General features: G+C 37.4%; 2 protein-coding genes across 8 annotated transcripts in view; one reads left to right on the top strand and one right to left on the bottom strand.

Moving 5' to 3' along the window:
* Positions 1-15,201, bottom strand: part of ERP44 (endoplasmic reticulum protein 44) — a 69,708-nt gene extending 54,507 nt beyond the window's left edge. The window contains exon 1 of the mRNA XM_039855868.1: positions 14,950-15,201. Within this exon, the coding sequence (XP_039711802.1) occupies positions 14,950-15,006 (57 nt within the window). The 5' untranslated portion in view covers positions 15,007-15,201. The remainder of the gene's footprint in view (positions 1-14,949) is intronic.
* A 191-nt stretch (positions 15,202-15,392) lies between these two features.
* Positions 15,393-16,655, top strand: part of INVS (inversin) — a 127,940-nt gene continuing 126,677 nt past the window's right edge. For 2 of the 7 annotated variants that reach the window (XM_039855775.1, XM_039855766.1), the window contains exon 1: positions 15,393-16,019. In XM_039855775.1, coding sequence (XP_039711709.1) covers positions 15,900-16,019 — 120 coding nt within the window. In that variant the 5' untranslated portion in view covers positions 15,393-15,899. The remainder of the gene's footprint in view (positions 16,020-16,655) is intronic. The other 5 variants (XM_039855807.1, XM_039855801.1, XM_039855792.1 and 2 more) reach the window with 4 other exon arrangements.

The raw sequence follows: 16,655 nt of genomic DNA, 5'->3' as shown, positions 1-16,655 counted from the left end.
CTAAAAACTAAAGTCATCTGTGTTTTGTTACTTCATTTTCTATACATACTCTGGAACCCTGGGCAGGGGAGGAGGAGCAGGCAGAGGAGGAGGCGCGGGGTGGTGGTGGTGGTGGTGGTGTGTGTTTTTCATCACTGTCTCCAGATTAGTACCTTGCACTGGATCTTGTAACAGTCCAGAACAAATACTTGCAAATGAATGCCAAGAGAAAATTATGATGGCTCTCTTTGTACTCCACTGTAATTCTTGCCCAGGATGCATGATAAAAGAAAGTTCCCTTAAGAAAGTTTACATACATGTTGGTACATACATTCTTTTGTTAAGTCACTCATTTGTTCTACAAATATTTCACTGAGACATCTGTTATATGCTAGTCCCCATACTGGGCACTAGAGATAAGAGTGTGAATAACATTATATAAATGATATCTAGCACAATCATAAAATTTAACAATTTCACTTGCAGATTAAAACAGAAGATTCTCTCAAGTATTTTAAGAGTCATCCATAATTTCAGCAAAGTCATTATCTATTCTCAAAAGAGGACAACTACTGGGCACTGAACAATGAGAATTACATGTCATACGCCCTCCTTTTTGCTTAGGCTTTCAAGAAATTTTAGGTTAATCTTAATGTAGAACAACTGCATTGACACTGTTACTGACCATCTAACGACCCTAAAAGTGGACAACCCAATATTAATGCTTCTTGATAGGATGCAATAGGAAATAAAAAGCACCACTTGTGAAGTATTCTCAACACCTCCAAACTGAACCTGGCCTCAATTTAATCAGCCCAGAAACTAGTGTATAGGAAGCAATCATGTAAAATGACACCATGAGGATGAAAGTGGCCATGTCAAAATATAGAAAATTTATAGGAAAAATGACAGTCTATCTTTGTTTGGGCTGCCCCCAGAAGTGGATCCTGAGACAAGGAGTTGAATACAAGCAGCTTATTTGAGAGAAAAAGGAAATACTCATGGAGAAATGGGGAAGTAGAATGGGGAAGAAAGCCAATATACAATATAATACAGTGAACTAAATATCAATGTTTTCACTTTTAAAAAGTTTTTTCAACGTTTATACCAAATAGACTGTGATATCTCCCAAATTATATAATTTAAATTCCTTAACTCTCTTCTATGTGAAGAGAATGAGAAGAAAAAATCTCCCACATATGTGCAAGAATACCTTTATTTCATTACTAAACAAGTGACCCTGACTGCTTTTTGGTGAGTCAACAGCTTTCAGTGAAAAACTGTTCTTCAGTGAAACCTTTGGTTTCTTATTTTCCATATTCACTTAGTTCTAGAATGACTTTCAGGCTTTCTAATTTCTTATTCCTGAGCATTGTGTTCTAAGGTAAATATATTTTTATTATTGAATCCAACCAAGAATGAATCCATTATTCTATATGCCTAATGTATAAATACACGGCTTGCTTCTAAAATCTGTATCTTCGTAACTATATTGTGACTTCTACCTAAACCAATTCTAAATGTCAATCAGAAGTAGTCCATGAAAAGTCTATAGACTTGCTGAGTTACCTATCCTAATTAAGTGGTCATTAGAAGAAAGAATCCTCAATGTTGCCCCATATGCCAGATAGTTTTAATTAACTTTGTAAAGCAGATGGGTTTGTCTTTCTCTCATTTGGTCTAAAATCCCCCCAGTGACAGTCTCCAAGCTTTCATATATATTACTGGTCATTACTTCATGACCTCCATCACTATCACGTAGTAGTTTAGCTTTCTAAGCACTTCTACCAAAAAGTAATGAGGGAATGACCTTGGTTTGTTAAAAGGAAATCCAAATTTAGGAATCTATCTCCCTGGTGCACTCTGTCTCCCTTTTCTTAGCTGTCATGAGATAGAAGAAAAGAAAGAAGTAACAAGCATTGGCACAATTAGGAATTAATAATATCGGAAATGAAAGAAGGGACATCACTATAGATTCAATGGACAATAAAAGAATAATCGAGGAATACTATGACCAACTCTATGCCCACAAATTTGGTAACTTAGATGAAATGAACCAATTCCTTGAATGACACGATCTGCAGTTAGAATAGAAGACATCTTCTAAAATCTTTGCTTGAGGACTAGCACTCACATTATTACAATGAAAGAAATCACTTTTAAATAGGAAAAAAAAAAAAAAAAAAACCCCCACATAATTCATCCTACAGCAAGAATTCCAGTAAGAATTCTACTCCCAAAGAGATTTAAAAGATTCTTGGCCTGATTTAGGACAAATTAGCAAGTGGAAAAGTGACAAATCAATTCGCAATCAAATTAAGAGTGTGAATACCAAAAATATAGTACTCACTATTATATTTTATTTAAAACAGGAAAAAAACAAGTCTCAATCAGCCAAAGTTCACATCCTCTATTGTTGTGGGATGAGGATAATCTTTCTATTTATCAGTAAGTGAAATGAATGCAGCAGTTCTAATGAACATTTTGTTTTCAGTAATTCAAAACAAAGTTTCAGATAAAGAGACTGTAGGCTAGACGCTAGACAGTCTTCTCAATGGAACTTTACCAGTAGTCAAATAAATGATCAAATGTGAAGGCCACAAAAATATATTTTATAATTTCAAATTTTGTTTTCAACATCATGAAATGTAAAGACAGCATTGAAATATAGGGAAACAAGGGCCTGGACTGGGGTGGAAGAGATCTGGGGACACACAGGTCATGATGACAAACTTAAGGGTTGAAAAGCTCATAAACTATAAAGATTACTCAGCTATAAATTATCAATATTATTATTTAACTTATCATTACCTTAGTCAATCCCTTAATTCCCATCAGCTTCTGTGGCCTCTATTAGGTCAAAATAGTAGTTATTTAGAATTACAAAGCTGAAGTTTATCAATATTCTCCTCCCACCTCACGGAGGACTCTTCTTGACAGCATCCCTTGCAGAATGGCCATTTAGCCTCCAACTGAACCCTTGCGATGAAGGAGAGCTTACAGGAAAAACCAAGCCACTATAAAGTTGCACCACTAGAAAGTTTGACCTTACCAGGCTGAACATCTGCTCACCTTTCCATTTTACACATTCATCACAATCCTGTCATGTACAGCTAACCAAGAACATATCCACCTACTCTTCCACAAGCTCATAGAAGTCCTCGGTTGAGAATTATGGGGATAGAAGCGCTGAACCAGGCAGGTAGGGCCTGCAGGGAATTCAAAAGCACATTCTGTCCTTCAAGAGCGTCACAACCATGCATGAAAAGTTAGCACACAAGATAAATAATTCAAGTACTGTAAGGCTTACAGAAAGCATACTGGAAAAATTAGAGAAGAGGCAGAAAAAAGACAGAGTACTGTATGGGTTAGAAGGGCAGAGTAGTTTCTGTGGATGAAGTAAGTAGCAAAGCCTGGCTATGGAAGTTCACGTAGTACAGTAATAGAAGATAAAATCAGAAGGTTAGGCTGGGGCCAGGTTGTTAAAGAAAAAAACCAAAGTGTTAGAAGAGTAAGAGTAAGCCAGATAGAGAGGTTGACATCTACTGTAGCAGAAAAGAATAAGCAAAAGGTGATTTCTCAGTAAGAGAGGAGCACAAAGACTTCAAGATTTAAGGAAGATTAGTGTTCCATTCTTCATGGTAGAGACTGGGGAGAGGTAAGACTATACAGCTAAGAGAATACAATGGTAATCCAGGGAAGGGAAACAAGGGGCTGGACTGGGGTGGAAGAGATCTGGGGACACACAGGTCATGATGACAAACTTAAGGGTTGAAAAGCTCAATGAGCCAAAGTTATAAACCTAGGTGACTGGCAGAACCACAAGGGGAATGACCACTTTGGAGAAAGAATTTCTGTGAAGCCACTGACCTTCTTCAATTTCACTAGTTAATATGCCTTGTCCAATCAATGGCAGTGATGAGGTACTTCCAACCAAATAGCATGAAGGGTATGGAAATGGTATTTGACTACTTTTCATACCCAGGACTAAAGCACCAAGAAAGTAACCAAGCCCAAGGCACTAAGCAAAGCACTAATAGACTCCCAAGCTACTCCCATCTTTAGAGAGGCAATAGTTAAAGCTGTGAGTTAAAATGACTGGATGACAAGATGCGATGATGGGAAGGGAGAAAAGCAGCTCTTAGGCAGCTCATTAGAGAATATCCACATTTACCTCCTTACTGTCTTCTGTCTCTTAAAAGTAGGCCTTTTCCCTTTCCCCAACCAATGAGGAGGAGAGAAAGAAACAGAACAAACTACTGGAGCATAAAAGCAGGGAGAACAGCATTCAAGAAGAAATGGCGTAGATAACAATATCAAACGCTTATAAGAGTTATGAGCATAAGACTTTCCAAAGGGTAGTATAATTCACACTTAAGGGGCTACTGTTACCCTTGGCACATATCACAATCGTTTTTAAAAAGTTAAATCATGTTCGGTAGGCTTCAGTAAGGCAGATAACAGCTCCTCTAATTACTAACTTTCGATCTACGAACTTAAAAGTTTCCATGCAAATCAAACAAAATCACATAGACTCTGCCTGCCACCAACAGGTGAAATTAGTCACCTTTTGTATGATGTATCACTCTAAACTAGAGCATTACCAAACATTATTTCAGAACCTAAATAAAGAGAAATGCTTCTCTGTATTTTTGAACAATTTCCGACCAAACTTGTGGTACACTCACACACACATTTGGCTTGTTTGAACGATATTGGCTTTATTTACCTACAAAAAAACTTAACTGGTATAAATTACTCCAGTCCTAACAACGGGTTAATAAAATTTGATAATACAAATGTCCTGTATTTCTCTAATAAGAAATTGTACCCTGAAGATACCTTTCTTCCCTCCCTAAACTAAAATCACTTAAACGACCTAAAAAAAAAGTACATTTTAGGCCACTAAGAAAATATCTTCAATCCCATCTTTACAATATTCAGGGACATTTATTAACTTAGTACAGTGTCTCACTCGTTGTCAATAGGTTCTGTGACTTTAAGGGAATCGCAATATAACAAAACCAATTTTACCATAGGCTAACTGATGTAAACCAGAGTTAAGTTCATATGGCATCTTATCAACTTTATAATGAAATCACACTGAACAAAAAGACATTATGCCAATAGGTTCTTATCAAATATCTTCATCACTGTATCTAAATTCCAAAAGATTTGTTATATCCTTATTTTTCAGCAAACCTAGGAACAGATTTAGCTTAATGGCCAAAACTAGCTAAAAGTAGATATTATAAATGCTATGTATAAATAATGTTACACTCCACTGGAAGCGATATTTAAGGGATAACTATGGTATATGTAAGTTAGGCTTAAAGGGACAAATGAAACTGTATAACAAGCAATTTGAAATTTTCCTAATTTACACAAATAGAATTTTTATTTTTGCATCTTTTCAGTGCCCCAAAATCTGCTGTGATAATCTCTTCCCTTACTAATAACTCCAACTAGAGCAAGATTATATATTTCTAAAGAATTGTCAGCATTTTCCATATATCTAGTCAATTACAACAGTCAGAGACATTTTTTGAATGGTTTTGAATGTATAAAGTAATAGAAATGATGCTTTTCTACATGGAGCAAATGATACCTTTCAAGCAGCAGAGCATAAAGCATGTTTCCCCACTTTCATTTATACCACTTACAGGAATTTATTTGTTTTTGTATTAAAAGCAGAAATGCATATCAAGTTAGATTTTATTTCTATAAATCGCAGTAACGTTTGTTACCATTTTAATAAGACTATGTCATAAGTTACCAAGGGAAAGAGACAAGTTAATAAGCACTTTAAGAAACCGCTAATATTTAGAATCAGACTTTTAAAATAAAAAGCTTCATCCATTTATTCATTTCAGAGGGTTAAAAAGGTAGAGCAAGCACAGAACTATCCTCCTCCAAGGTACTTTCTCCATTTCATAATGATGTTTCCATCTATTTGACAAGATTTCCTTCTCTATTTTATTACTTTACAAAACAAAACTATGTCCTATATGCCAGATGATGCAAAGTACTTTACGTATATCTTAACCTTATAACCTTGTAAAATAATTGTTCTCACTTTTAAAGTAGAAAACTTGAGGGTCAGAAAGATATAGAAATTTGCTTAATATCACACAGCTATAAAGAGGTAGATCCAGGAATGAACTAGGACTTTCTGGCTTTGAAGTCACTCTATCTTCTAGTATTGTCAGTTATCCTGGAAATTCTGACCCCAGAACTATTTCTATAATGCAGCAAGTCTCCCTAATAGGGATATACACTGCATAACTAGGCTTCTGGGGAAAGAATCCAAGTAACAAACATATGCTTGAAGTCATGCGAAAATATTTCAATGTAACAACTTACATTTACTGTTTACAAACATATATATTATTTTTTACATCGTCACAGCAACTCTGAAGCTGAAGCAGGAATTATCCTTGTTTTATAAATGAGGAAAATGAAATGTTGCAGTAAGTGCAAATATTAGTTAAATGATAAGACTCAAACAGGCTAAGTGACTTGTCCAAACTAGTGACTGAACAGGGTTCAAATCCATGTCTCTTTTAAGTCTAAAATCAATAGCCTGTGCAACAAAAGACAACTGTTTCCATAAATTTTCATTATTTATACTGAATTTCAGTACAAAACTAAGTACAGTTATAAAATGGAGCTAGGCAGATAACTCATTTGCTCAAAAGTCACATTGTTAGGCTGCTTTTGTTAGTACAATAATGATGGTGCAATTGTCAGCATTAGAAGACCACAGGGGCTGGAAACGAGTCATGCCAGCTCATTACTTCAGTGCATACAACATTAATATCATTGGATGGACAATTTGAAAATTACGAAAAAGGGGGAAATGATTCATTCATTCACTCACTGATTCCCTCATCTAAAGGATATGAGTTGAGCACCTAATATGTGGCAGAAACCAGAAAAGTTTAGGTGCCTACAGTGTACCATGGTCACATTCACAAAAAGTCTCATTTTGTCTTCCCAGAACTCTGCAGATGTCTTTATCCCCATTTGATAGGTGAAAAAATGGAAGCTCAGAAAGGTTAAATAACTTTCAAGTTAAGTGGTCAAGCCAGGTATCATTTCCAAGTTATATGAGTACAAGTACACCTACATACATGGGCATCTTCTCCTCCTATATTCCCATGTAACCAATGGTCTACCAGTCTATGTCAGGATCAAACAAGAGCAAGGGCCCAACCCTACCCTGTTCAAAATGTACATGTTACTATTAAAAGTCCTTTCAAATACACAAAGAAAAAAATGGAAGGATATTCGGTTGACCTTGAACAACACGGATTTGAACTGTGTGGGTACATTAATACCTAGTGTTTTTTTCCCCAATAAATATATATAGTACTATAAATGTATTTTCTCTTATACTTTTTAATAACATTTTCTCTAGCTTACTTTATTGTAAGAATACAGTACATAATACAAATAATATATGAAATATGTGTTAATTTGTCATCAGTAAGGCTTCCAGTCAACAGTAGGCTATTAACAGTTAAGTTTTGGGGGCATCAAAAGCTATGCATGACCGTCAGCTGTGTGGAGGGTTGGTACTCCTAACTCCCATGGTGTTTGAAGGTACACTAAAATGTCATCAGTGGCTGGGGTATGCACTTTTTTCTACATTATGCTTTTCTGTACCATGAAAGTATATTGCTTTCAGGAACCAAAAAATATATCAGAGAATCTTTTAACATTTTAAGTTATTATAACTACAGGTTATGAGCCATCCCGTCACAGACAGACAATATTTTTAATTTAGCATATCGGGGGCACCCTGGGGTAAATAGTTAAAGCTACTCCCAGCAGTGGCACCTTGGCCAACGGCTAAGGAAATCAATATTACCAGCAACCTTGTGAGGAAGTTCTACCTTACTGGGTCAGATTGGCAATTTTTAAAAAAATAAAATAAAGCAGATAATAGAAAATAAAATATCAGCAAACAACGTACATAGTAAGAATAGTTTTGCAAAACATATGTTTTTAGCTACATGACTTAGTCTTCTAATATGCTGCAACTTATTCACAGTATGACAACCACACTGTCCTCCTTGCCTGAGACAGTCCCACATTAGGAACTTTGCATTGGCTAATGCCTCTGCCTGGAAGGCTCCTCCCCCAAGAAATTCAAATAACTAATTCTCTCACCTTCAAGGATCACCTTCTCGGTGATGCTTACAAACCACAACAGTGCATTCCTGATCTGCCTTACCTTAGCTCTACCTTTACTTTTTTCCATACACTTAGAATTATTACTGAGCACTCAACCTGTATAAGGTATTGTACTAGAAAATAAGATCTAAGAAATTGTGATTCCTTTTTACCATTTTTTTATTCCAAAAATCACAGAAGCATGCAATTAACCCCTCCTATGAGTCAGATATAATATTTGCATTATTTTTCACAAGTTAATGGGCAAGATAACAAAGGTAAAAAGTGGCAGATGCAAGAGTTGAGCTCAAATGTGACTCCGAAACTAAATATTCTCCTGAAAGTTATCTCTTTAGTCAACAGACTTTCAAGTATCATTAAGGGAAAAATACTTCACATTACTTCTAAGAACAGAGTATAGGCACAATACCCTAAGAACAGAGTATAGGCACAATTAAATAAATTAAACATGTAAAACATGCTTTAAAATGTAGCATGTCTTTTAGTTCTGAAGCAAAATTAAGGCCTCTGAAACTGTTAATCCAAAGATTAAAGGACCAAGTATTTTACAACACTAGAACTCTTAATTGTGAGCCTATCACAAGACTTTTTATGAGACCATTCTTATAGTAAAAACTGATGCTATCTAGAAAGCTTGAGGAATCAGTTGATCTGAGTAGCTGTTTTCTAAGAAATTACTTTGACCAAGTAGCTCTTTATTCTTTAGTTCTTTCAGAATGTGAGGTCACTATAGAAGTGTGAGCTTGTCACCAGCTAGCAGAGATTTTATTGCAATTGGGGCACAATCATAGTAACAAAAGTGAAAGGAATTCAGAATGTCTAAATTTCTTCTCTCAAGATAACTCTAAATCACACTTGAAATTTGTTCTTTCCTCAAAGAGATAGAGTTCAGTGCTGCGTCAGTAATTTTCTAAAAGTTGGCATTTCTCCATTTACTAAAACTTCAAATACAATAAAACAGTAAAGCAGCAGGCGTGGAACTATGAGAATATCTTGTCCAAAGGACTGAAAAATTTTAACTTTGTTCAGTATTTTATTTTATAGACTTATTCATGATCTTTCAATAAATCATACTTTCTTTACATTTTAAAGTTGGCTCAAATTTCTTAGAAAACTGTTTTAAATATTCACCTATCTTCATGAGCTCCTATAACTTCTGGCCATTTTAAAGCAGGCAGAAAGAGATGCACATTCACTTATGAGTTTACCAAATTAGAAGAGTAAGCTCCTGGCAAGGGTATCCTTCTGATATCTGAGACAAACCATAACAATAGGCCATATTTTTACAGGTAATTTTACTAACTACAGGTTATGTTCTTATTCAACAAATTTTCTTCTAAAGTATCATTTCTATAAATGTCACCCTCAAAAAGGATTTTATCACAGAGACAAACTGCAAGTCCTCAAATCACAAAGTTACAGTTCTATTCCATTTGAATGTCCATAACACTTCCAAAACATTCTATTTAATCCCAATTTTTAGTTAAAAAAAAATAAGCCTCAAGAAGGAATATGATTTGCCCTAAGTGACCTTGTAGAAGAATCAATACTAATGCTCAAACTTTCATTTTCTAATTTTAACTAGTATTCCCTGGTGCCTCCCTAAATTTGCTATCAGACAACCAAAAGCCAAATCTGTGCTCACTGATAAGACTACCGACATTTTCCAGGTTACTGATGTCCCTTGGACAGGCAAGATGTATGTTCAAGCTTTGAAACGCTTGAGGCATTTTCCTCATTCTTTACCACCTTTGTCTTGCTTTCTAAAATAGAGTAAGAGTAAAGCTCTAGAACAGCACTATCCAATGGCACTTTGTGCATGACAGAAAATGATAGAGAATGATAGAAAAATTCCATAAACTGTGTTGTTCAATACCATAGCCACTAGCCACATGTGACTACTGAGCGCTTAAAATGTGGCTCCTATAACTGAGGAACGGAATTTTATATTTAATTTGAATACATTTAAAATTTAATTTTCTAAATTTAAATTTACAACACAACTCTAGACAACTTTCGTCATTATAACTGTATGTGATCCACTCATGGTTCTTATATCTCTTTCTACCTACTGAACTTAGCAAGACACTAATGATAGAGTCCCATATAAATAAAAAGGGTTCCAATTTCTTTTTACTAGGGTCAAAAATTCTTCTGATTCCTAAAGACCTTTTTCTAGAATCTCTTAAATCCAATTACCAAAGATCCCACTACTAGACTCTGATAATCTAAGGAAGAAATGGAAAAAAACTGGCACTCTACTATTCACCCAACAGTTTTCCATAACTCAAATACTACTAGAATTTTTTTGAGATGGCTTCTTCCTTCTTTTCATTGCTTTTCTTTATTATATTAGCAATGTTCATGTCTACAAACTCAGATGACTAAAACTAGATACATTAAAGTATAATGCTAAAAATTCTACATAAATGAGAAAATCACGGGGCTGGAGTAACCATAGAGATCGTGACCACAATATCACCAAGAGAATCAAGGCAGTTAGAATTTGATTTGTCTTCTCGAGGACAGAACCAAGACCTGAGATCCATGGCATTACACAAGAGACTTCTCCAGAGCGGCATTTCCCCCTTTCTTCTTGAATGGAGTAATTGGAATGCTGGTGAGAATCCACTAAAGACCAAGATCTTTATTTTGGCTACGGTAATAATAAGCAGTTCTAATGGAAACTGGCCAAAGGATGTGCTCGCTTCTTTAGAGCCAACTGTAACATCTGGCCATGTCAGGAAGCCAGATACAAAACTTCTTAAAAAAAAGGAAAACAAACAACAACAACAAAACCACAAACAAAAAAACAAACATTCGTGTTAAAGACTTATTAAGTGATTGAACACCTTTTATCCATTCCATTCAGGACTGAAATTTAACCCATCAATTTAACCCTTCAAGGCCCTACATTCATCTTTCTTCAAGACTGATTCTCACATTGTGATGTACGTAATGCCTCTTTCAAACATGTACAACTGTCCTTCTCATACTTTAATGGGCATATATGAATCAGCAGGGTACAATGTAAAAGAGCAGATTCTGACTAAGTAGGCCTAGGGATGAGGACACTAGAGAATTCTAGGTGATCCAGACGCCTAGGCTCACAACCACACTTCTGTGTAGCAAGATCTATAACCCACTTCTACAATACCTTAAGGGCATCTATCACTTTCCTTTCGAAATTCTAATTATTTACACACACATCTTCTCTCTCCACCAAATTATAAATTTCTTAGAAGCATGATATGAATCTCGATTATTTTTTTCTCTTTCACAGTAGATAGCAAACAGGCATTCAAATGACAGGAGGAAAGAATAATAGCAATGAAATAAAGTTCTTGCAGCCTGGGCCACAGATAGTTCCTCTCTACGGAATGAAAGGAAGGCTAAAGATCAATAAATGCTGTGAAAAGTCAAACTCTTTTTAAATACTTTAGATGAAAGAGCACAGCATTGGTCAATATCTGCGACGAAAGCATGCTATTCCTTACACTGGATAACAGGGTGAGGAGGCAAAGACCTGCAACTTGTTGTAAAGCTAGCAGATTTTGAGGAAATAATCAAATAATAAATCTATTAATTAGGGGAGATAAAGGGATATCCTTTATAAAAACCAAGACAGACTACACGAAGAACCACTGAATCATCAAATCTAATATGCCTATCTCCTAGACTAAAAATTTGAGTTAGGTCATTTATCCAAAGTTAAGGTGTTAAGTATACGAAAGACTTGGAACTTGTACATCGATGCCCTGACATCCAGTCCAGCATTCTTTGCACTATGCTATCTCTTAGACAATAAATGAACAGACAAAGTAATAACATTTGCATTGTTCTTAAACTGAACGTTGTGAGTAAGTACATCTATGCTGAATTACTGGAAGAAGTGAAAGTAAACATTTTTTTGAAAAATGATCAAATAACATGAACACTTACATTACATATGGAGAAATATAAATGATTAATAAATGGGAAAAATATTCAACTTTGATTGTAGTCAAAGAAATGTAAATTTAAATCCTTTACCATTTTTGGTCTACTAAATCGGCACAGATTACAAAAACACCCACTGACTGAAGAGCATGTGAGGAAATAAGCATACTCATACACTGTTGGCAGGAATACACATTGGTACAACTTTTCAGTAGAGCAACCTGGTACAATGTATCAGGAATCTTAAATAATAGACATATTACATGATCTAAGAAGTATAATTCTAGAAAAGTTACCTGATAATATATTTGGAGATTTGCAGTGAATATTATCGTATAGGTACCTTTTATAGATGTTTTATAATTTTTTTTATTTTTCCCTAGGGAAATAATCACATTGAGCTTTTGTGTTTAGTTACCCATCCCAGAAAGAGTTTTTAGGCATAGAGTGATATGTTCCAAAATGCCTTTGAGATCAGGGAAAACTACTTGCCTACAAAAATTTAGGATTATATGTTTCAACTGTCATCTTATGAACACCACTGAGTCTGAATAGATCTAATTCTTTAGGACTGAGGTACAGTTTGCCTGAAAAAAATTACTGTAGTAAGAGAATATATGGCTTTTTAGAGTAGGCCATTTAAGGAAAAATGATGACCTCAGCTACATGAGAACTTGAATATTCAATAGCTGCATATGAGAAGGAATAAGTGAAGTCTGAGAGGAGAAGTGAAGGAGGAGGAAGAAAGTACATTGGGGAAGATAAGAATATTTTTCAGACAGGAAAGATTCTGAGTAAGGAAGTTCCATCACTCAGACAGAATTACCAGTTAGATAAGTAACTCCAATTATGATTAGACAGATGTTTTATGTATATGAGCTAACTAGTATATGATTGTTAAAACTACTTTGGTAAACATTGTTCAAATTGAATCTAGTTTGTCTTGTACGTCTGGCTTATTAAACCTTTTCTTGGGCTTTATTTTCCAGCCCATTAATCTGTACAGGTACTCTCTAAAATGTATTCTAACTTTCTAATCCTCTACATTTACTTAGATAAATATACAAAATGTTAACTAGATTTTAGAATTATTAGAAAAAAATCCCTTTTTATATTTAACAGGATTTGTAGGTCTTCTATAAAAAGCAAGAGTTATTTCAAAATAAATGCTTTCTCCTTCTTAAACTTAGCTCTGCAAACAAATCCTAGGAAACTGAATCTGATGTAGTTTTCCTATTCGGTGTTTCAATTTTTCTTTCTAATGTCTTAAGAGTTTTTCCCTTTGTATTTTTTGGCAACCTAAAAGTAATTTCTGGCAGACAACTCATATTTCAGGCCATTTTATGGATAAGATACAGAAAAGTATCTAGAATCCTTAAAGAAAGAGTGGTATCTAATAACAATGAGTATTATCCCAGTACTCTCAAAGGAAGAGAATGTATAATGAAATTACCAAGAACCAGCTCTATACAGAATATTTTCCTCCACATATAAGTCACTTATTGCTGTATAATTATAAGAAGTGTCTATAAGACCCTTTATCATTTAATAATACCATGTTTATATACAACTGTCAGTTCTCAAAAGTACTTTGACATCCCCTTTAGTTTTTTTATACTGCTTTTCCTCTGAAAAGGTCCAAGTGCTGTATGCGGGTTTTGAATATGACTTGCAAATCAGAGAGAAGGGGGGAGGAGGGGAAGAGGGAAGGGGAGAGGGGAGAAACTACACACAAATATTAAACATTTAATGTAATACGGTGAAATAAGCACAAATTGAAAGACCTCATTCAAGTCCTAGTGCTGCTGGTAACTAGCTATATGACTACTTCTGAGTCACTTAATTATGTTTCTTAAATTGTAAAGAAAATGCTTTTGACTTAATGTCCATCTTAAATTTGGCTTTTAAAAAATCTAGTACAATTAAACTTTTTTCAAATATTGTATTATAGTAACAACTCAATTAAAGGTATGTCATTTTTTCCTATAGGTAGTCCTCCACTTTTGCCTCAATTTGACCTGCAGCCTGGATTACTTGGGTTGTGCACTCAAGATATACTCTGGAAGAAAAGGGAAAGATTTCTTTTTAAATGGGCTGGAGCTCAGCAGGTGAGGGAGTTAAGGAATGAGTACATATGAATGCAAAAGATCTGGTAATTCTCAAATCAGGAGCGCTGAAGAACTCTGCTTAAATTGGGGGTGGGGGTAGGGAGGAGGGGTTGTAACAAAAATTGAGGGAGGCCTTGAGTCGAGGTTTTCAGATAATAATAGCCTCCACCTTTATTCCCCCCAGTGGACACCACAAGTCTACAGTTCCGGGTTCCAAACCAATCACATCAAGCCACAACAGAGGGCTCTGCCAACCCGGGCACTGTTTCAGGACTCCAGAGTGAGCTTCACACGACCCCAGCACCTGTCGGCCTCATACCCTTTCCAAAAGGAGGGGTAAGAGGGGACAGTAGGTCTATTGCCTGTCTTTTTCGATTCAGGCTACCACCCGGTCCAGGAGCTCTCGAGTCTGAAACCACCACCGTACTTCGGGAAAAAGGGGAGCTCCTCGCTGTGACCCTCCCACGTATCCTTCTCTCAGGGCTAATTCCCCTGTTTACAGGTCTCAACCTCCCTCCGACCGTGTTTTCTCAGGCCTCGGAGACCCCAGGCCTGGAGAGTGGACAGATGGATGCCGAGAATGAAGGCAGCAGGGAGAGTGCACTGTTCGCCACCGGAGAAAAAGATTCTAAAGCAAAGTACGGGCAGCTGTGTTGCCCCTCAGTGAGAGCGGGAGGCCATCCCTGCGTCTGTCGAAGGGTCTGTCATTCCTTCACTCACTCACCAGGAGCAGCAGGGAGCATCTCAGGTCGGGTAAGGATAGAAAGACGGCAGGATTCATGGTAACGCTGAGATCCGCGGCAGGGGCAAGCGCTGGCTGCTGGGACTGGGCAGGGTCGGGTTGGGTTAGGAAAGGGCTGGGCTCCGGGAGCCGGTGGCAGCGGAGAATTCTCCCGGCCAGCAGCACCTCGTCCTCTCGACCCGGAGCTCTAGCGGCGAACACCCGGGACAACTTCCAGAGAGGCCTCGCAACCCTCACTTCCGGGTCCTGCCCACTTCGGAGTACATCGGGAAATGTAGTCTTGCACCACTCTTACTGAACATTTCATCTGGTATCCAGAACTCCTTTCCCATAAGGCTCTCGGTTCAGGTCCACCGAGTCCTTTGCGCGCGGAGCCCTGTGGGATAAAAAGGGCGGCGAGCTGGTGCACCACTGTGTTACAGAGGGTGAGAACTACAACTCCCAGAAGGCTGTGCGGTCGACCGTCTTGGGCGGCCTTCCGAGGGGCTCTGTTAGTTTCAGCGCGGTGGTGGGGTTCCAGCCAGATGTAGTGTACTGTCCTGGCGGGAGGGGCGGCCCAGTGTGGGGTCGTGCCTCCTGGAGTCGTCCCCGGGACGTGAGTCCTGGAGGAGGCAAGGGTGAGTAGGAGGGGTCCTGGCTCGGGAGGCTCCGTTCAATCTGCACTGCCTTGGCCCCTGCCTCAGACTCAGGGCCCACCTGACCTGGGCTGTGGCCGGAGCCTCCATCGCTGACCGCCTCGCCTGCTGCCTCTTCTTTCTGCGCTAATTACTGCGTTAAAAAGTCGGAGCCACCTCTCAGGGCCTCAGCTAAATAAGTAAATGACTTATCCCTAATTGTCTCTGTGGGCTCGTGTAAGGAGTAGATCCGGGTAGGATGGGAAAGCACGTTGTAAACTGAAGAAGCTCAAGTGTGAGAGTAATTGCTGATAATGCATGGATCACTCCCCACAAGGTACGACATTCATTAGCCAAGCAGTTGAGGATCTTAATCTGGTCCCAGTTAGCTCTCAAGCCTCATCTACAAATACCAGCCAGGTCCAGATTTCCCAAATGGTAGGTGGACAATCACTACTTAGTACCCGAGAGGCATTCTGCTTTTTGTGGTTGCCCCTATGTCTCGCCTTTGCTCCAACTTTGCTGCTGCCTGGAATGGCCTTAACCCCTTCCATCTCAACTGTCACTGTCTCAGAACTTCCCAAGCAACCAAACCTTTAATCCTAATCAGAATTACTCTTCCTTTGCTCGTGACTACAGCACCACTAGTTTTGTACAGTTATAATTATTAGAACATTTATTACACTGGCTTGTTTTATAATTAGTAATGATGATGATACCTTTGCATTTTATGGCGTTTTATAATTAAAGTGGTTTTGATTCTAGGGAATCACTTTCCCAGGGTGATGAAATTAGATAGGGGCAGAACCAAGACTTTTAATTAAGTCTCCTGTCTCCTAGTCCAGTGCCCTTCTCTATGCCACTCATCTTCCTCTCTGACAGGGGAGACAGAGATGGGGAGTTTGAGCAGACACTGAATATGAACACATTACTCCAAGAAATTAAACTTTGATCCTCAGGACCTAGTACTCAACCTGTAACTTTTCATTCAACATTTACTGAACAACTGTACATATACCTGTTGGTGAAATGTATATAACTTTATATAACTGAGATCTAATTTTTAGTATATTT

The sequence above is a fragment of the Pteropus medius genome, unplaced genomic scaffold, assembly GCF_902729225.1.
Source record: "Pteropus medius unplaced genomic scaffold, Ma_sr-lr_union100, whole genome shotgun sequence".
NCBI classification, from domain to species: Eukaryota; Metazoa; Chordata; class Mammalia; order Chiroptera; family Pteropodidae; genus Pteropus; species Pteropus medius.
This window is presented reverse-complemented; position numbering and strand designations above follow the sequence as displayed.